At 32.0% G+C, this 22,990-nt stretch overlaps 1 protein-coding gene and 1 long non-coding RNA gene across 3 annotated transcripts in view; one reads left to right on the top strand and one right to left on the bottom strand.

The window, feature by feature from the left end:
- Window positions 1-22,990, bottom strand: part of LOC124950291 (cAMP-specific 3',5'-cyclic phosphodiesterase) — a 333,991-nt gene that overhangs the window by 289,048 nt on the left and 21,953 nt on the right. The window contains exon 1 of one of the 2 annotated variants that reach the window (XM_047496752.1): window positions 4,709-5,055. The exons of the other annotated variant lie outside the window; for it this stretch is intronic. Within the exon in view, the coding sequence (XP_047352708.1) occupies window positions 4,709-4,932 (224 nt within the window). The 5' untranslated portion in view covers window positions 4,933-5,055. Of the gene's footprint in view, window positions 1-4,708; window positions 5,056-22,990 lie in introns of those variants that run through there. 2 annotated transcript variants of the gene reach the window in all.
- LOC124950299 overlaps window positions 1,672-22,990 on the top strand; it is a 30,058-nt gene continuing 8,739 nt past the window's right edge. The window contains exon 1 of the long non-coding RNA XR_007101316.1: window positions 1,672-1,816. This is a non-coding gene — a long non-coding RNA (uncharacterized LOC124950299). The remainder of the gene's footprint in view (window positions 1,817-22,990) is intronic.

The following is a 22,990-nucleotide window of genomic DNA, read 5'->3' as shown; positions in this document are numbered from 1 at the left end:
AGAACAGAAAAGAGAAAAAAAGAGAGAGAGAGAGAGAGAGAGAGAGAGAAGAAAAAAAATAAAGAAAAAAAAATCGTATTTATAGATCGGCGAACAAGAGAAGGTAAAAAGTTTCTTCTACGTTTTCTAGATCAAAAGGCATCGATGAATATCCTCTATTTTTCTCATTGTCTTCGTCTTGATTTTCTCACGTCGTCGATCATTTTTCCTATCCCTTTCCATCGCCACCTCCAGCCCCCACTCTCCCCCCCCCTCCTGCCCTCGCTCCTTACTCATCGATAAACTTCATTCTCTTTATATAGAAAGACCGCAAGGAGGTACTCGAAGCAAGTGACTCTCTCCCTTCTCATAAAGACGAAAACGAGAAGAATGATCGAGTTACGTTTAAAGGGGACGATTCGATTCGAGAACTATCGTCTGTTGAGTTGTTTTTTTGTAAACTCATCTCATAACACTTTCTCTATCTCTTTCTTCGTCAATCCGTCTATCCATCGGATATGTCTATCCTTTTCCATCTTACATTTTCATTTCGCGATTATGTTCGAAGTAACGATTTTATCCATTCGTTCGTAAAATAGAATTTGGCTCAGATCGATACAGAAAGGAAAATAGGTCTGTTCGTAAAAACACGTGGTACCGATCGATAGACAAGAATTTGATGCTAAAAAAGTCTCGAGAGATAGATAGAGACAGAGACAGAGACAGAAAGAGGAAGAGAGAGAAAGAGAGAGAGAGAGAGAGAGAGAGAGAGAGAGAGAGATAAGCAGAGAGAAACGAGATCGTATCTTTGAAGTATTACTTTGATTTCTCGTCACGAAAAAGAAGAAAAAAAAAGAAAAAAAAAAAAAAGAAGAAGAAAGGAAATGAAAAAGCCGATCATAATTAATTTTGCAAGATTCCAAATATACCCTTTCTTTTCTATATAACGAACTCTACGAATTGATTTTGATACTCGTAGATATCCGATAAAACATTGTACAAATATTCTTTATCTGCGTTTAGAATATATCAATGTGTATTTTATAATACTTAACGAGATCACGTATACGTAAGGAATACAATAACATCTGATATTTCTTATCGATCGTTTTTCATCTCTAAGCACGTAATAAATACTATGTGCATACATAAGCTTCGTTAAAAATTTTCGTTTCTAAGCGATAAACAAATGTGAATAATAATAATAATAATTGGATAGAATACGCATAATCCTATCGAAAATTCATAATATTAATAATACTCGTTGGATCTTCGATAATGTCATTATAATTTGGATTTATATATTGTAACGTAATGCTACTTGTATCATAAAATTCGACAGTTTAATAAGGATTTAACAATCAACTACCATGAAGAAAAAGCTTATATAAATCATTTCGTACGATGAGATTTACCTTGCCGATATAATAACAAACGAGATAATATACATATATCTTACGAAAACATATTCTTAATGAAACTCGTTCTGCATACATGATATCTACGGCTTTACGTAAGTCTTCGTTAAACGCTCATCTAACATTTTTCATCTATTTATAATAGAATGATCTCGCTTTCATCATACGCTGACGCGTATTCGATAACAATAGAAAAAGAAGAAAAACAGCCAGACAAATAGACAGACAAACAGACAGACAAATAGAGAGACAGAAAGAGAGAGAGAGAATCTTTCACAAGTGAAACGTTATTGAAGTTATCCGAAGCGCGAACGTAATTGACGAACGTAATTTTAGACTATCCAAAGATGATCTCGTGTCTTGGAATAGAACGAAGTACTTACATCTACTACTACGCGTTTTCACCATGGCAAAATCAGGTAGGGTATTATAACTGCGGAAGTACATACCTGGCCCCGATTCACAATGCAGCTCTCTTTTATCGGTGCTAGTAGCATTTTTATCGTTGACATATTTCCCTGCCAGCCTAATATCTATAGAAGAGAGAAACTTGCAAAGCATCGATCGTAACGCCTCGGTTGTATTCACTCACCCCCGGTCTCCCCCCCCCCTCCAACTCTTCTCGGCATTCCCACCTCTGCCATTCGACAATTTCTTGCGCGCTTTAACCATATTTTCGTACCTCCAAAACTAAAATAATATACAAGAAAATATAGTAAAATTATAACAAGGTTATCGCGTTGACGTTTATAAACGCTCAACATCACGGCTGATGACTGACTCGATTTTACGAACTTTTGTGTAAAAATATTTATGAAACTAACTTGTTGGTCAACGTTTAAAATTATTATAGAAATTAAGTGAATACATAATGAAACGTTGAAAGTTACGAAGGTAACTTAACGTACGATATAATTTAAAATTTATTTACGTTTTATGTGTATTTGTGCGTATATATATATATATATATACATACATATTTGTGAAAAAAAATGTTATATTTTCTTCGTTCGGTACGTTAAGTCGATCGGACATTACACGAACGCACGATTAATTTTAGAAGAAACCTACCATATGAAAGGTCTCTCTCTCCCTCTTCCTCCCCACCTCTCTCTCTCTCTCTCTCTCTCTCTCTCATTCTAAAACGTTTCGTGCAACGAAGAAGAAAACGGAAGTTAAGGATAGACATGCTCGTGAATGATAATGAAACATGGCACGAGCATCCTGATATCAAAAGGTATAAACAACTTTTGGCATATAAAAGGAATCTAACGAACATAAAACGGCTTTTGTAATTACATTTAGAAATAACTTTAAAATAATAACTATTGTTACGATAATACGTTAAGAGGTTCTTTCAAATCTAGTAACATCCAACCAACAGTCTAATGATGAACTTAAAACTACTTTATGTAACTATAAAAAAAAAAAAAAAAAAAAAAAAAAAAAAAAAAAAAAAAAAAAAAAAAAAAAGGAACAAAAAACCATTATGAATATTGCCTACATTCTCGATAACATACATACATTTTCACATTTTTTATAAACATTGAAAGTTTCAAGAGAGAAAAAAAAGAAAAAAAACGAGCGGGGGGGGGGGGAGAAAAAAAGAGAAATGAGAAAAATAGACGAGAAAAAAAGAAATTAAATTAAAAAAGAAAAGGAAAACAGAATAAGTAAAAACACGAGCTGAAAAGTATGTCGTCATTATTTATCATTAACGCGTCTCTAGCAGCAGCGTCCTACGGGCTTAGAGACATTTAATTTCATTGAAATATAAGTAGTAATAAAAAATGAAGAAGAAACTATTAGTAGAAAAGAAAAAAAAAAAAAAAAAAAAAAAAAGAAAAAAAAAGAAAATTCGAGAATTCCATGAAAAATGTTAGGAGTTCGCGATCTTTGATTTTCATCGAATATTTCTTGATACTACGACCCAGTGTGAACTTTACGATAACTGTATTAACAAACGTAATTTCCTAAGCGTCATATCGCGAGATAACATTGAAATAACATTCGTTCGAAAAAGAGATCGTTATCGTTGGAACGTTGAGCATGATTGCAGCGTGAACAAGTAACGCAATTATTAGTTTGAAATTAGACATTGAAAAAAAGAAAAAAGAAAATAAAAGAGGAAAAATAGATCATTTTTGCGATAATATAGAATATATATATATATATATATACTGTTTATAGGATTCTCATAAACAGTTAACGAAGCGTATTTTTACGCGTATTGCATGTTTCATCTCTCTTTATTTCTTTCTCTTTCCCTTTCATTATCAAATAACCCAAGAAAAAGCTGTGAAAAAGCATAAATAAGTACAAGGCACGAGGCAAACAGAAAGACATAGTAAAAATTTTCTCTCCTTTTACTTTGACCTGAAGGGTTAAAAAATAATAATAAAAACAAACTAAGTAAATAAATAAATAAATAAACAAAAATTAAGATATTTACGGGTTCCTTTCGTAATCCCTTTTATTATCGTTGGCAAAAGTGTTCTTCAAAATCCGAACGAAATATTTATAAAGGATCTTTTCTTCTTAACCTTCTTGTATCCCTTATATCAGTGCATTCGAGCGACAAATTATAAGCTTTGTCGAATATTCATAAATATCTTATATATATATATATATATATATATATATATCTATGTAAGGTTATATTCCCTCGGAAACAAATAATAAAGAGAAAAAGTAAAAAAAAAAAAAAGAAAGATGAAAGAAGAGGAAGAAAATGAGAAGCCGGAGAAAATCGCGATATCCTCTACTCGAAACGAACCAATCATCCCATAGTTACTTTTTTCGATGAAATTCGAGAATCATTGAAAATGAGCTTAAAGCTTTTTATTACATTTCCATTAATTCCCACGATCCAATCTTACATGAACGAAAAGAAAATTTCTATCCAAATAGCATATTCAACAATTACAATTATTTTCTATTCAAAAACATAAAGTTCTGATTTTCGACCTACTCTCCGTTCCATTTTGTTTGTATATATATATATATATCCATATACTTATACATATATGTAAGTGGCATAATTTATTCGCAATTACACCGAAGAGAAACCAGGCTTTTATCTCGCTTTCAAAAAAGTCTCTGTTGTATTTACGATAAGGAGCACGTAAAATGGATGAAGCTTCTACGCAGAAAATAGAAGTAATAGCGTTCTCTAAGAACAAGCTGGGCGATCGACCAACCAACCAACCAACCAATCAACGAACTATGGCGCCCTACTGATCGTGAGACGCCATATTCATGCGTCCCGAATACATTAAATATCATAATAATAAACTTTTATTTTTACTTACCTTCTACACTGAATAGGCGCAACGGGCCAGCTTCTTCTAGTTTTGAGAATGATAGCCGGTTGTTTGGCATCACCAACGACCGGTGCTGATGTTCGTCCTTGATTCCTTTTACTCCAAAGATGACCGGACCCAACCGGACCGGATCCCGGAATACTCGGATGCGGACCGCTCTCGCTACACGCACGTCGCGAAAACATCTCGCGTTTTCTTTCGTCGCACTTCATTATAATATGTACCGATCGATTTTTTTTATTTTATTCTCTTTCTCTCTCTCTCTCTCTCTCTCTCTTACTTACTCTCTCACTCTCTCATTCTCTCTCTATTTTTTTTCCTATTCTCTTTTCTCTATGGCTATCTCTCTTGCTTCTATATGACTGACAACTTCGACAATATCTTCCACTTGAACCGATCCAAGTTTTTCAAGTTTCTTATCCGAAATAGGCCAACTCGAGATCAGCGTAATAATATATATATATATATGTCTGTGTGTGTGTGTGTGTGTGTGTGTGTATGTGTAAGAGAAATCTAAAAGTATTATTATTAAGTTTATATGAAATATTGAAATTGGACTAAATAAGAAATAGAAATTTGTTACAAATTTAAATGCATCTGCGTGTAATTAGGTCGTATCCAATCGACATTTGTTACAGAAAGGAAAGCTATCATAATCGATAACTCGAATATCTCTCTTTTTCTACTGGTCCCAAGATATATATACGATTGTGGCGAACGTTTTAAACCTGCTTTTCCACTGATTACATTGCGAGAAAAAGTATTACTTTTAGAGAATCTATTTAAGATAAGTTCGTAAAATATATCACGTTTTATTCCTTGAATGCAATAGGTAATAACGTTTCTCGAAAGTTTAAAATGACTTTGACTTTTGTAATAATGTGCGGCTACGTGTCAGCTTAACAAAGTGAAAAATAGTTATACGTATATATATATATATATATATATATATATATATATATTTTATTTTTTTTGTAAAAATTCGAAAATGACTGAAAATAGAAAAAGAGAAAGAGAGGAAGATAAAAAAAATACGAGAATAAGTTCTTTGACAATGATAGAGAGAAAGAAAATGAGATAGATCATTTATTATTTCTGGTCCACGATAATAGGCCGCCTGAGTTTTGAATTCGAAAGTGGCATCTCGTTTGATATTTTAGATATCGTTCAGTGAAAAGTGAAAAATGTTCATCCCGTAAAACATAAGCTCTGTCAAGCTCGAGTTCTTAATAATATACTGTGTCACATTTCCAGGTATAACTTTCATTCTTTTTCGATACATCGGTTGCACCCTTTCATCATTCTTGCTGTTTCTCTGAAAACGAGTAATCGTGTTTTTTCCTCTTCTTGTTTTTCTTTCTTTTTCTTCTTCTTTCTTCTTCTTTTTCAAATAGTATTGAGAGAACGTATTCACGTCAGCTGTCGCGACACGAATAGGAAAGCTTTGAAACGATGCTTGTCTATCATCACGTTATGGAACCGCTATTATTATCTTTCCTTTTTTCTTTCGATCTCCTTTTTTTTTTTTTTTTTTTTTTTTTTTTTTTTTCCCCTCCCCTGTGTAATATCATAACTTAGAAAGAGAAAATTACTCTTTCACGCCAAATTCTCAGACTTCTTCTAAGTTACTTCGGGACTAAGTTCTACTATGATAAAAGTTCGAGAACAATAGTCTTCTACATTATTAAAGGGATTTCATGAAGATAATAGACCTAACCAAACCATAAAGCTTGTAGTGAGACTATGGAAATTGTAAACACAAATTCTCTCTCTCTCTCTCTCTCTCTCTCTCTCTCTCTCTCTCTCTCTCTCTGTCTCCGTTACGCTTATCGCTAAATACAGCCGTGATACCAGTGGGACTTCTCAATTTGCGTTTGCCCTACCTTTAATACCAATGACTTCCGCGTTTCCACGAGAATGATGACAAATAAAATGCACTGAGTGGAAATACGAAAGGCTGAATTTTTTGTTCCACTTTAGCCAGTGATTCCGATTAAAAATCATCCTACGTTATTTCAATAGATAGAACATGCGACATTAAGTGATTCGAGGCTATATTAGAAAGAGTAAGAGAAAGAGAAAGAGAAAGAGGAAGAGAGAGAAAGAAACAAATAAGGTCAACCGCGAATAGACGAAGGATCGAAAATTAATCTCCGTTGGCGACGTTTACGTGCGATAAATTCAATGAAACGCATTTTACGGTGAGGAGCAGTAAAAAAAAAAGGAAAAGGATACTTCGACTGGCAGCTCCTATCTATAGGCGAAGCTATTAAATTGTCAGAGACGTCGATAAGGCAACAAATTTTTCGTCGACTTACGTATCTAATACCTACTATCGCAAAACACTGACATATATATACATATATACATATATGTATATAGAGACACGTACACACAATTTCGTAGTGCACACGTCGCTATCGCTTGAAGCTTCTTCTGCCTCCTCCTCCTCTCTCCTTCCTCCACCCTATTTCAGAACATTTGTAATATAGCCGGTTTGAGCTTCGAAAGGTCTCACACGTGCTGTCTCGACTCTGTATAGAGGTTAACTAACAAATATAAACTACTACAACAAGAAATTCTTCGCCTAGGAACGAACTTTTTGTTCTTTGTCATTTATTTTTCTTTTCTCTCTTTTGCTCTCTCTCTCTCTCTCTCTCTCTCTTTTTTTTATTATTTTGCTTTCTTCATACGCTCCAAATATACGACGGACGAAACATAACATCGTTTTATATATATATATACCATTGTTTCATGTCTACGTAGTTATTTCATTTTCAAAAACAGTGAAATATAAAAATGTTTCAAAGCATATATATATATATATATATATATGTGAATATATATAATGATTTACTCTGACATAATTGATCATTTTATTATATGATCATTATTGTTTAGTTATCCTGAAAAAAATATCTAAATAAATATATATATATAGATATAAATCTATATATATATATAAAATCTATATATATATAAAGAGCTAAAGAAATACTTATTGAATTTTGTTTACGTTCGCACGCATTTTGATGTTTTAGGAAATATTGAAAGAAACATATGATTTTACCTTGAAGCTTTCTCAAAGAAAGAACAAATTGGATTTCACGATAGAATGATAAAATTAGTTTAAGACAAAACGTATCAACAAGATAGAAGTATTTTTTTTTTTTTTTTATATGCTCTGATTCCTGACAACGAAAGCGTATTTTCACTTTATCGTTTATTTATTATTATTTTCTTTTTTCTTTTTTTTTTTAATCGATATTTATACACTATTCCATAGTACTGGACAATTTTTAAAGGGATATGTTTCGATAAATTCGTAGGACAATAGAAATTCGTTCAATGATTTTATGAAATCATGATGAATCTTCATAAAAGTAAATATTATATTTTCGTGTATAATATATTTGTCTGTGATATCATTAATTTTTCACTTAACAATAGTATGAAAATCTTCGATTTATCAAGATTATATATATATATATTCACATACTTATATATGTACGTATGTATGTATATATGTATCTGAGAATGGCAAAGAAAGGAGAAAGAAATATGAAAAGACGAGAAAAGGGATCGAAATGATCGAGTTTCAATGATAAGAATATCAGTCAAAGAACTTGAGTATGAGTGTGAGTGTTAATGTAACGAAGAGGATCGAGAACTTTTAAATCCCGATTTGTTGCCAGGTGCTATGGTGAAAAATGAAACGAAGAAAAGGCAAAAGTCACCGAGGTAATAGTAGTACCTTCCCGAAGAATGTTCTTTCGTATAGAGAGAACCATGTTCTCCCTTTCGTTCATCTAAGCTTATATTCTTCGATCGCGTGGAAAGAAATGCTCGCGAGACGATACGGTTACATGGACATAAAAAAGAAACAAAAAAGAAAGAAAAGAAAAAGAAAAAAAATATATATATATTATGGAAACATTCTGAAAGAAAAAAGCTTTCAACCGCATTCACGTATAAATTCGAAATAAATTTTTTCAAAGCGATAGAAAAAGAAGCGCAACGAATAATTTATATTTTCTAAAGACAAAATGACACAGCAGTAACTTATCACAGTAGTAACTCATTCCTTGCTGCAATAACGATTTAATCGAGATTTGCAAAGCACATTCTCTGTTCCACATAACATCACGCTCTAACGACAAACCGTGAAATTGGATTTAGTAGTAGTGTCTATTAACACACATAATGCGAAGTTTACCACAAACATTTATCTTCATTACTTGCAATGGTTTGTTATAATTGAGGAAAATCAGATTAATCTTATTCCATAGATCGATCATGAATTATAATCTTTATAAAGAGACCTTAATATGTCAGACGAATACTTACTGTTATTAATCGAGATTCTCGCGATTAATTCGATCTCATATTAAATGTATTTATAAAGGAAGAAATATCAAAAAGTATAACCTACTTATCGACATACTCAAATGATCCAGTTAATTTGTCATTGTCTGTCTATAAGTATTTCTCACCTCGAAATAATTAAAGAGATTTGTCGTAACTCCGAAGAATTTAGTATTTGTTATATATATATATATATGTCTATATATATATATATATATATGTGTATGTATATATTCTATTATACGTACTATATTGTAAGATCATTAACACCAGTCTCTCATTAACTCACTGCGCTTGTTCATACTTTCACCCTACGGGATTCATTTGAATAAATTGGCAGAACCACGTAGAGAAATGTTCTCCGAGCTTTAATTAAGGCAATAATTTATTATCAAGGTAATAAGGTCAATCCTGAGGAACAAGATACGAATTAGATCGACTACGATCTTCCGATCATTTCTAAAAATCTTCGGCGAACGTATAAATTTGCGAATATAAAAAGTACTTTGTCAACCATTTCGTGAATTTTGTCGATCATTATCGACTAAGATACGCTTAAATTTTAAATCTCATTAAATAACGAGCTCGAATATTAATTATATGACTTGAAAAAAAAAAAATAAAAAAATAAAAAAAAGAAATAAAATAAATAAAATTAAAATAAAGAAATAAATAAAGAAATGAAAATAAAAATGAATAAGAACTAATATGACGATTATAAAAAGTAATGTAAAAATCATTTAATTCGCAGGAAATCTTTCAAGCATAAGCTATTTAAAATACAAAAAGCAAATATCCTCGATCAAGGAACTAAAAAAACATTGTCTTGAAACTTTTTATATCGCCTTCTAACTACAGTGTAATAACGAGACCATTTTGAAGTCGGAAAATTACCTTCACGAATAATTTAGAATAAACTGCAGCATTATGAATAGATCTCTTTTCGAGGTACTTTTGAAGGTACCAAATTAATGCTGTTGAATCTATTTAATATTTGACGAATGCACAAAAAGCTTCCTGCAAGTGAAAATGTGTGGAAAAAGCGAGGAAATATGATATCCACGCATATTACTTTCAGTCTCGTTTAATGACAAAGGAAATATCTACAATGAAATAAATTAATTTAAAATAATAAAATATTTTAAATTAACCGGCCTTCCCAATTAATTTTTATTATGTTCAAGATTAAATTAGTAACATATCGAATTGTATCGACGTACTAAAAAAACCACGATTCGTGTAACAGCAAATGCATTTATGAGGAACAATGGAGAAAGAAAGAATGAAAAAGAAAAAAAAAAGAAGAAAAAGAAAAAAGGAAAAAAAAGGAAAAAAAAGAAAGAAAATAAGAGGGAAAGAAGGAAACGCGACGAGGTGGAGAAAGGAGAGGAGGAGGAAGAAGAGGAGAAGGAGGAGGAGGGTAAGTCAGAGCACAGTGAAAACGAGGAGAAAGGCCAACGGTTGGAACGAGAATGATTCGCGAGAGTGTGAGATCGCGTGACCTCGTTTAACCTCGCGCATCCGAGCGAAAACTAGGCAGGCAAGCAGGCATGCATGCAGGCAGGCAGGCAAGCGGGCAGGCGGGTACGCGGGCAGGTAGGCAGGTAGGCAAGCAGGCTGGCTTACTCGAGTGGGAAAAAGGGGTGTTGGGGATGAGGTCCTCCTTATTTTAATATATGAATATGCAGCGAACGTAGTTGGAAAGAACACTGCTGGTAAGAAAGAGACGTCAATAGACGAAGCTCGAAATTTTGAAATCACAACTTTACATGATGACTTTCTCAAAATATATATTAATAATAATAATAATGATGATGATGATGATGATGATGATGATGATGATGATAATGATGATGATAAATAAATAAGAAGAATATTATTTCAAGGGAACAAAAACATGGATTTTTTTTTTTTTCATTTCTTATTTTTCTTTTTTTTTTTTTCGGTCCGTCCAAAAGCTTGTACCAACAATATCCCCAAAGACGTATTCGCTGACGAGTTAACGACCGTATTAAACATGACGGTAGAGGGTTCCACGTGGAATTCAGAAGAGTACAAAGGGCCATTCTTGAATCGTGATTTGTCAGTTGAATCTTCTTCAAGCTTGAGCCATGAGTAACAACGTAACAAGGCAGACACCACAACGCTATGTCACCTTTCCCTAACCATTCGAGAAAACGAGCTAGTTATAGCAAAACATGGCCATTCAATATCCTCATACGATCATTGTAAGGATACAAAAAGATAGATAGATAAAGAGAGATAGAGAAAAACAGAGAGAATGAAAGAAAGAAAGAAATAAAGAAAGAAAAAAAGATAACAGGGCAAAGTGGAAAGAAAATATGAAATACGTTTTAAAGAGAACAATGAAAAAGAACGCGAGGACATTGAGAAAATGTTAGAAAGTTGAGAATTCGTTTCTCTTTTCTAGGCATGAACTTGGTCTTTATTATTTGATAAGTTTTCAGGATAGTATCTAACATTTAAACACAAAGGCATACACATATAAACACGCGCGCGCGCGCGCGCACACACACACACACACACACATCTATATTTTTTACATGTTGGTACGTGTACACATCTGTATTCGCAACATTTCTACTGATATTTTTCGCGACTATACATACAAATGAGACGAGACACTGAAATGAAAAGATGGAGGTCTTACGTTATCACGAAAATTACGTTTTAAAGTTTCATCCAAAGATGTCGGACTTTATCACTTTATCACTACATATTTAATTTTATCGAGAGATTTCCTTTTTTATTTTCTACGATGATATATACAAAAAAAAAATTGTCGTTGTCTTTCTTCGGAAATGAACGAGAAAAAAAAAGACAAGCAAGAAGAAAAAAAGAAAAGGAAAATAAACAAAAATTAAAAAATATTGTCTCATCTCGGGACAACAATCTTAGCCAAAGAAAGGTATTAACTTTCTCTATTATTATAAAATAGTGAGATAAAGAACAGACAGACGAATAGGTCGCACGATGATAAAACTAGATGATTACATTCGGGAACTTTCGCGTTAACCTGAGTTTCTTGGCTTTTGAATTGAATTTACTTGAAATCCTTTTATCTTAACCATCATGCTCTCTCTCTCTCTCTCTCTCTCTCTCTCTCTATCTATCTATCTTCATTTCGATTCTTCATTTAAATTTTATTATCATTTTTCTCAAAGAAAAATAAGACAAAAAAAGGTAAGGAGAGAAAGAAACTTTATCTTCCTAATTTCTCAGACTTCAGTTCCGATTGAAATCTTAATTCGAGAAGAAAATATTCGCATTTCCGTCGAAATCGATGCGATCTTAATTTACGAGCGGAAGTGAGCTAAATGTTTTCACGAACGATGAAATTAGATTTTACTTCTCTTAAAATAGCATAGGTGATTTGTAGAGAGACTCGAAACGACGATAAAGGATATCCCCAACTGATCCACGCTTATTTCTTGCAGGGTCGCCCGAGAATAGAATGCGCATGGATAATTCCTTAGAGAGTTCCTACGAGAGAGAATATAGCTAAGTAAAATAGAGAAAGAGAGAGAGAGAAAGAGGGAGGAAGAGAGAGAGAGAGAGAGAGAGAGAGAGAAAGAGAGAGAGAGATAAAGAGAGAGAGAGAGAATGTATATACACCGTCATCATTGCGATAGAACGTTATGCGAGAAGCAAAACGCGTGCAATAATCTCGTCTCGAATTCTCCAGGATGTCTAGAACTACGAAATTTCCCCTTAGAGTTTCCCCGAAATATATAGTTACACTATCCCTCTGTCTGGATAAGTCTAGTTTAGACTCCACGATTACTTTTTTTTCTTCTCTTATTTTCCTCGAAATCATCTATCTTCCTTTCTTTTTTCTTTCTTTTTTTTTTTTTCCTTAATCTTATTCTTATTCTTTCTCTTTTCTTTTTTCTTTTCCTTTTCACCGAAATGATGTTCATCCAAACGATATTATTATCTCATGTTTTAAAATTTGAAAAGAAAATAACCAAAAGTAGAATCAACAATTTTATGGAAGAAAGTAGGCGTTCTAAAAACACGCAATATGGGTTTTATTATACGAATTAGCCAATTATCCATAATCAATTGACCCCAATATGTTCCAATAAACGAAACGATATATCTCAACGATAACGAAGAGTCTCCGCGCACTTTGATATTAACGACCCACATGATTAACTTTCTTACATTTCCGCACTTAACAAAATTTATTCTAACATAAAGGAAATAATTTATTTGAATAATAAGATGAAAAATCCTTTTTCATTTACGACGTATTATAATCCAGGTGGCATTACAACAATCAAACGTTTTCGAGATCGTGTCCGCATACAAAATTTGGAATTTGATAAGAAAATGAAGAAATATTTCTCCCTTTTCCATTCGCGATGCAAAAACGTGAAGGAAGGCAGGCAAGTCGATATTCAAAGAATCTTTAAGTTCTATTATAGAAAATTCTCGAATCGGCGAACAACTTTTCGAGATATCTCGATCGTTTGCAAAATTCTTAATAATATCTTTTTTATTTTTTTTTTCCCCCGTAGAAAAAGAAAAAAAAAAAAGAAAGAAAGAACAGAAAAAATATAAGAAGAAAAGAAATAATAAAGAGAGATCAGTAAGAAGAGAGCCAAAGACAAACAGATAGACAGACAGATGATAGTTGTCGCTTTCAAAGTCCGTTGATCCATTTCCAATGTAAACCCTCAAGATAAAACGATCTAATCCCATGATAGTCACACCAGTTTGCTCTTCGAAGGCTTCGTTTTCTTCCCACGATCGATTTCTTACTTCGCGAGATAGCACGTGACGCGTCAATCCAGCAAAAGAGAGCTTAGGATGTAAGTATATCTTCCATCCCTACATATAATATATATATATATATATATATATATTTGGATATGTTTGTATGTGTGTATATGTGAAAAAGAAAAAAAAAAGGATACCAAATAAGAACGATTTTTTCTTAACTATTTTTTCTTCTCCCTTATCCCTTCGTATCGAGGATGTATTGTCTCGTTCAATAGAAAGAATTTCGGGGCACATGTCTTTCCGGGTACAAGGAATTTTCATGACATATAGAATGATCATCTATACACGGATACGGACAGACTCGTGAGTTTTGTGAAAACGAAAGAAAAGAGAAAGAAAGGAAAAAGAAAAGAGAAAAAAAAAAAAAGAAAGAAAAAGAAATGAAATTAATTTTCTTTAATCTCGTTCTCGCATTTTATCATGTATTTTTACATTCGTTCGAAACATTTTTTATCAATCGAATTTTTTCCCTTTTCTCAATAAACCAAAAAGAAAAAAAAAAACCATTAGAAATTATGTGTCTCTCTCTTTTTTTTTTCTCTCGTTTTTTTGTTTCATCTTCTTCTTTTTATGGTTCTATCCCCTCGAACGGTCTCAATGTTCGTTGAACGCTTCTCAAGAGTTCCTTGAACTTTTCACGTGGGACCAATGTGTCAAAAAAAATAATCAAAAGAAAAATTGGCGAGAGAATGAAGAAACAGGGAAAATAAAAAGAAAATAAATAAATAAATAAATAAATAAAGAAAGAGAGAGAGAGAGAGAGAGAGAGAGAGAGAGAGAGAGAGAGATCGACGGTACCTTACCGATCGTATTTTTTTTTTTTTTTAATGAAGTAGATACCAGATCGAAAGGCCTGTTTTTCCTTTATCACCCACACGACGACCACTAAAGACCGCCAATCTTCAACCCAATTTACTCAGGTCCGATCCAATATAGCGGGCCAATCCCATAACACGCTGCAACATTTCGCCCTTCCTCTACGGAGGTTGCTCCTCTAATCGCTGTCTAAATCCACCTAACATTCTTCAACAAGAAAATCGATCGGTAGATAAATTTAACCGATTAACATGATTAGTTTTATTATATAATTTTTTTCTGATATAGCATTGAACGGAAAGAAAAGAAATATGATGTGAAATGGTGTGAATATCGATATGTGTTTTGATTAAAAAAAAAAAAAATGAAAAAGAATAGTATCACGAGTATCACATTACTTTTATGAAAATTTCTCTCGCTTGGCTATAACCGTGAAATATATATTCCAAGGGTATCTTAAAATTGTTGGACTTATAAAACAAAGTAGTATTTTTCCAGACCAATGGATCTACAAAAAAATATACAAAGAGCAAATACTCACACGCGAACAGAATTGAATTCTTATCTCTCCTCTCTCTCTCTCTCTCCCTTTCTCTCTCTCTCTCTCTCTCTCTCCCTTTCTCTCTCTCTCTCTCTCTCTCTCTCTCTCTCTCTCTCTCTCTCTTTCATTTTTCTTGTCTTTCTGCATAAATTGTAAAGATGACGAAGACGAAGATAAAGGAGGATGAAAGAAAGAGAAAGAGAGAATACAAAGAAGGAATTTACTAAGTGTCAGCACACGAGACAAGAGTTCAGAAAATCTCCAGGTTTCTCATTAAATTTGCACATAAAAAGAAGAGGAGACACAAAAAAAGATCTTCTGATAAAGTAGCAATGTCGTATTTGAGATTGTCAAAACGTCATGCGAGAGTCTTCGTTGATTAACCATAATTTATGATGTTCGAGATATTATAACGATTTTGAATGTCATTGATGATATCAATATACTATATTTTCCTGAAATTCTTCGATATCGATACAAATATAAATGATAAAATATGAAGAAATTTGTGAATGTCTGAAATTTCTATTAAGTTTAAATATATAGCCTGTTGTAATATAATTTGTCATATGTAAATATTATACAAATATATGTATCTAAATTTTATCATTATTATTCACTTTCGTATTTATCTATATTTCACTGTTTCGATTTATACATATAAATATGATCGTATTTTAAATACTTTTCTCGGATATATATATATATATATACATATATATAACCACGCTACTTGATGCAAGTATATTTTTGTCATAAAACTTCATTTCAGCCAATAAGTTTCGCACTTACTCATTATTTTTGACTTTGAACATTGACGTCAACCATGAAACCTCGCTTTTCAAGCAACAAGCCTTTTCGCGTCAATTATGACTAAATTAGATATATTCAACATATATATAATCAATGTAAAAGACAAAACGCTCTTGAAGTTATTTCCATGAAAAGAAAAATAGATAGAGAGAAAAAAAGAGAGAGAGAGAGAGAGAGGGAGAGAGAGAGAGAAGTAAAACTATCACATAACTGTGATAAATGAAATTTATCTATTTACACGTATATTATAGCGTAAGAGGAGATAATAAATCTAAAGAGTCGCATGCTCATTTTTTTTGTTTATAGATAAACGAACGAACGAGAACGATTTTATCTACGCTTAATTGATTAGTCAAAATTATCTAACTAAATATAAATATGATTAATTAAACCATTGTTATTACCGATATTATTCTTTCTTTCTTAAATATTTCAAATCGTTCTACTCGCTCGCAAAACATTTGAATAATTTAAATCGTAGATGAAACCCAGTAAGTACAAATATTTTATATATAAATCTAGATAAGACGAGATTAATTTAGCTCGGTTTTCTAATTTATGTATAACCACGTTACACGATTCTCCACATTTAACTTTGGCCTCATGAATATCTAATTGTAGCAAAGAAGAAATATATATTAAAAATATACTTTCAATTGAAATCTTTTTTCAAGTTCATTACTCTAACATTATTTATCATCTAAGATATATAATACATTAATTCTTCTTGATATTACTCAAAAATAACAACGCTAAATACGATACGTTCTGACGTAAACTATATAATCTACAATAAATATATACGTACATGCGAATCCATCTTAATCCCAACAAATTTTAAGGCTACGTGAGTATATATCTTTTATTATTCTACGTTGCACTAGCTATTTTTCACAAGGTCACGGAAAGACATATTTCCTGACAGAAAAACGAAATTCGCGAACATCCTTTACAACTACATAACCGTTGCATATGCTCACGTTTTCTTTTCTTTTAAATGATGATATCCCTTGAGAAAGAAAGAAATAAAGAAAGAAAAAAAAAAGGAAAGAAAGAGAAAATGAGAGAAAGAGAGAAAAAGAGAGAGAGAGAGAGAGAGAAAATAAAGAAAGAATGAAATAGGTCGATTTTATTCATTATTCGTACACAAGAACTCACGTAGGGCGCAACAACGTTCACAAAATGCTAGTAAATAGCATACTAAATGATTGTGATAGAATGCGTTTCACACTATTACTACAAAGTTTTCTTCAAAACGTTCTTCAAGTTTCTAACTTGAAATATCGTGATCACATTAGAAGCCATAATCAAGTTTCTTCGAGTCGTGTAACCTGTCAACACTTTGAGAAACGTCAACTAGGCGTAGAAGCTCATGTTAATGTCTTGCTAGTTGCTTACTCTAAAGGGCGAATTCTATCGCGTTAGAGAGTGAAAGAGAGAGAGAGAGAGAGAGAGAGAGAGAGAGAGAGAGAAAGAGAGAGAGAGAGAGAGACCGTCACTTTGATAACACCTACAACAGTATCTTTGTTCTAACAGAGATCACGTAAAGACCGTATACCTACTACTATTACTATTATTAATACTCTTAATGACAAACGAACTGTTTTATAAAGTAAAATTACTCATTATATGTATATATAAATATATATATATATATTTCATTTGTCCTTGGTGAAACGATATTTATCTTAAAATAAACTATATATATATATATATAAAGTTTATATTTATGTATTAAATAAAATGTACGTATTTACGTAAATGTTTTATATATAAAAGTCACGCATTGAAATGGCGTATTGTGGTTTTATTACGTTCGTTTAAATTTAGATACCCAATACAACGGTTACGTTGTCACTTCTAAACGTGACTCGAAGCAATTAACAATATATATATGTATTACCCAATATCATCGTTCTGATCGATTAAAGAAATTGATTGCGCGACTATACACAATTCAAATTAAAGCGAAACTCTCTCACGTCAACGCTAATTGCGAACTTCACATTTTTCCCTCATTTCTTTTTTCCTCTCCCTCCCTCATCCCTCTTTTTCATATAAAAATTCATTCAACATTATTCCTTCCTCCCTGAACAAAGTTTTATCTTCCTTTTTGTTTACGTTTTCAAAGAAATTAGCTGTTAAGTATAATTAAAAATTAATCGCTAAGACAAACAATTCGCGGACAGATACGATTCTTTGTAAGAATTTCTTCGATGCTTTTTCATTATCTACTTCATATTCTATCACTCTTCTCTTTCTCTCGTTTTCTCGTGTAAACACAAAGTATGTATGCAGAGTTTAAAAGCCACTCTCAATAACATAAGTACTAAGACGAGTGCTCCATTTCGGAATATATATGTAGTAGTTGCCCACTTACATATGAACTAGCTCGATTTGACAAATATTTATAACGATTGTTCGTAAGAAACTAGAATTTCTTGTTTCTTGTAAAAGTAAAAAAAGAAGAAGAAGGAGAAGAAGAAGAAGTAAACGAAGAAGTAGAAAAGGAAGTTGGTTCATTTTTCCAGAATAATTTTCATTCTCAACGCCAATGCCATTACCTACTGTATTCGTTAGCACTCTCGTTAAATCCATCGCTAAAAAAAAAGAAAAAAGAAAAAAGAAAAAAGAAATTATGTTTCTGCAAACTTTTTCATTCCTGAATTAAAAATTCATCAGCTCGATAAAATCGAAATATCTTATATTCTTGGAAACATTGTATGTCCATTTAAAGAGAATAAGGGGATAACTTGGAATAAAATTTTTGAGGTCCTTAATACGATTATTATAATTTGTAAAAAGAAAAAAAAAAAAAAAGATTAATTGAAGTAATGTTGATGATAATGTTTAATTTGAAATAACATAATATCTCGAGCGACGTATAACAGTATTTATTCTTTAGGAGTCGGATCTTGAAATACGAGCGTAAACGCGTATATACAATATTTTTAGTTTGATATCTTCTTGAAATTTTCCTAAATATTTTAGCGAACGTTTTATGAATTTTTTCAAAAGGAAAGAAGAAAAATCGTCGATTTTATAGAAAGTACAGGACGAATGTGTATACGTCTAATATCGAATAACAAGTACGAGCAAGAACGAGGAAGATTCAGTTCGTGTGACATTATTATGTAAATGTCAAAGGAGCTTGCTGGGAACTGCTTTCTTCTTTTTCTTTTTCTCGTAAGAGAGAGAAAAAATTTTCCGATTTGCGAGAAATTCAAAGAAGTAAGAAAAAAATAGAAGAAAAAAAAAAGGTGAAGAAGTTTCTTGAAGAAAAAGAAAAATCTTTAATCGTAGTTTTATTTTTCTCACTCAAAGAAAAAGGGAGAAGAGAGAGAGAGAGAGAGAGAGAGAGAGAGAGAGAAAACACATTACAGAACGCAAACGATATTGCTAAACGATGAAGACATATAAAATACTCGAATAACCTTCCGTTATCTCGAAATGATGCAATTATATACCGCGAAAAAGTCTACTGGGTCGAATTGAAGAGCCCGACTATAATATTTCTTCGGTTTAACAGAAATCGCCAATTTAGTCACAATCTGACCGTTCTAGAATCGGTAAAATAGACGCTTTCACGTCTGAAAGAGACATAATTCCATTAAAAGCTAAGAGAAACTCGTCTCCATTCTTACCTACTTCAGAGTCGACGAATGGCTCTGACAACGGTCGTCGTAATGCGAGGCAATAAAGACATCGGTCAATAAAAACTCAAGCAATAAAACAGAAAATCAAATAGTTTGCACCGAAACGAAAAGAAAAAAAAAAAAAAAGAAAAAAAGTAAGAAAGAAAAAAATCAATACTTTTCAACGAGACAAGAAAGTATAACGATTGAAGAAAAAAAAAAAAAAAAGAAAAAAGATAAAGAGGTAAAAGCAGATAAATACAACGACCATCGCAAAAATATTAACATGTTTTCCTGTTGCATTCGATAAATTAAATTTGAACAACATCGAGGATTTCAAATGAATCTAATTTCCTATCATATGGGACTTCCGTCGATTGTTCTCATGATAATAGACGACTAAAAAAAAAAGAAAAAAAAGATAGAAGAAAGAAAAAACACGAGCTTCCTTTAATATGAAAGATTATCCTTCATATCTAATTAATTTCGAAAAACTGCATAACGTCTCAATTATTATTGATGCGAGAATAACGTTCCTCGTAAAAGTTAATGATGGCATTAACTCGATCTGAGTTATAATATCGATATGCGCTCACGTATACCTTATATATACGCATATATGCGTATGTGTATGTATGTATATGTATATATATATATATATATATCAATAAAAAGACCATTACGAGACCAAACAAACGTCGATGGACACACGCAATTTGTTAGTACGACCTATCCGAATACTTTAATTAAATATCGAAATTTTCGCTTTTAGAATGACGATATATCTAACGGGCGGTCAGATAAAAATACGGATATACCAAATGGTAGGACCATCTTGTAAATCGATCGTAAAAGATGTATACTGTTTCTCGTACAGTTTCGATCGTGAAACATCGACGATGTTTGAATAGTCGAGAAATGTTTACCATTTCGAATGGAATAATCTTTCTGTGAAATTTGTTTGTTATCGAAATTATAAACTCGAGGAAAATAACTCTTTGTTGTTCCTTTCTAAAAATAAAAGTTTTTACAATCGTGACGACATCGTATCGCAATTATCTTCAATAGAAAATTATCATTAAAAAAAAAAAAAAAAAAAACACATCCTTGTTATACCTGTTGTTTTAATGTTTTAAAAAAAATATTTATATATGTACATGTATTATAGATATTTGAGTATATATGTATATGTGTGTGTGTGTTTTTCATATATATATATTTCTTTTTTGTAAAGACCGACTAATAATCATTTTCTCATTCCTACACATACATACGTACACACACACGTTTATAAAGATAGATCTTGGAAAACATCGAGGTCCATTCAATTGCGATAAATTCTTCGTCTTTCGGTGCGAAATCTCAACGTCAAAAGCGAAGAAATGGTAGCTCGACATGCGATTTCACCTAACATCGTCGAAATCATCCGTTCGTTCATTTTTCGAACTAGTGTTCTTTAACTACACACACCTACACACACCCACACACAAACGCAAACATCCACTCGCTCACATAAACACACACAACGCGATCAGGATGAAACGAGAAGACCACAAAAATGTCATTCCAATAGAAAAGAAAATTTATCGAAGTTCGAACGTACGAGTATTACAAACCCGATGATATAAAAATAATGATATATCTTAAAAAGGATAATCTAATTCCTTTCGATAAATTTTCAAGAGAAAAAGACAGCGAGAAAAAATAAAAAAAAAAAAAAAAAAAAAAAAAAAAAAAAAAAAAAAAGGAACAAAAAGAAGAAGACGAAGAAGAAGGAAAAAAAATTAAATCAAAAAGGTTAGCACTTTGAAGAAGTTAGCACTTTGTGGCTCGAAAAGACACTCTAAATGTTGAATTTTTAAGAATCATACTATATACAAGGACGATAAACCTATTTTAGCGGGCGGACAGATGTTCCCGGGGAAAAGATCGATCGATGACTCAGGAAAAATTCTCTGTTAGTAGATGGGTGATATAAATTCTTATATTTATATATGACACGTCAAACGTTTTCAAAGAATATAAATATGTGCAAGAGGAGATTCATTCTTCTTGACGAACAAAAGGACAATAACATATAACTGAAATAAAAGGAAGATAGTAAATATTAAACTACGATATGAAAATTAATACCAATGTATATATCCCATGTACATATATACATGTGTGTGTGTGTGTATAACCTCGACAAAGCAAAGATCTTCGTAGCAACCAATCACAAGAGTCGGATATTTTTGAGTATTAAGAGAAAAAAAAAAGAAGACAAATTATTATTAATTTTATATAAGTATTACAATACCATCATCATTCTATATTATTCCATTTTATAAATAAATAAATATATATATATATATATATATATCAATATGTACATATTTATATATGTATGTATGTCGCAAAAGATTACTTAATATAATAACACATCCTCAGTGACCATTTTTTTTCTCTTTTACCTGCACTCTAGTTACATTACGTGGCATTATGTACCTTTATATTATTACGTTACGATGTGTTACGATTCAATGTTTGACGTCTCCTTGGAAATAATAGAGGAGAGAAAAGGGAAGAGGAGAAGAGAGGAAAGGAAAGGAGGGAAGAGGAGAAGAGGGGAAAGGTAAGGAGAGAGGAGAGGGTCTCTTTGGTAAGAGTCTCGACCACGCAAACGAGTCGACTCAATTGCAAAATAACTCCACGTTGGGAGAATACTATTTGAAGTTAGAGAGACGTACACACGCCATATCTATCGGTTGTTTTAAACTCACAGATAACGTGTCTCAATGGTTCTCGAATAATGATGAAGAATAATATTGTAAGCGCAAAGTGTAATATACCAACGAACGATATGAAATTAATAAAAATTGTAAAGAAAATAAACGTATCTAGATACATATATACATATGTAGGTATACATATATATATATATATATATATATATATATATATACGTAGTACGTATCCGGTGGTAAAAATTGATTGACGGCCAATGACGCCATTGAACAACGCCTACGACGACATATTTTTGATATCGAATTTCACGAATATATTTTCGATTGTTCAAAATTTGAAAAAAAAAACATCAAAACAAATAAAATCTCTCTTTAATGGGAGTTGTTTCGTTAAACGAAAGGGAGGTGAAAAACAGCGAGAGCTTTAGAGGACAATGCCGTTTCGTATACATATTGCCAATTAAAAGGTTCAATTAACAGGAATTATTAACTGGTTTTCGACGATCACCTCGAAACATTTCGACGATAATGACATTTCTCATTTTTCTCAATTCAAACGTGTAAG

The sequence above is a fragment of the Vespa velutina genome, chromosome 7 (assembly GCF_912470025.1).
Source record: "Vespa velutina chromosome 7, iVesVel2.1, whole genome shotgun sequence".
In the NCBI taxonomy this organism is placed as follows: Eukaryota; Metazoa; Arthropoda; class Insecta; order Hymenoptera; family Vespidae; genus Vespa; species Vespa velutina.
The sequence above is the reverse complement of the archived record's forward strand: the minus strand, read 5'-3'. Positions and strand labels throughout refer to the sequence as shown.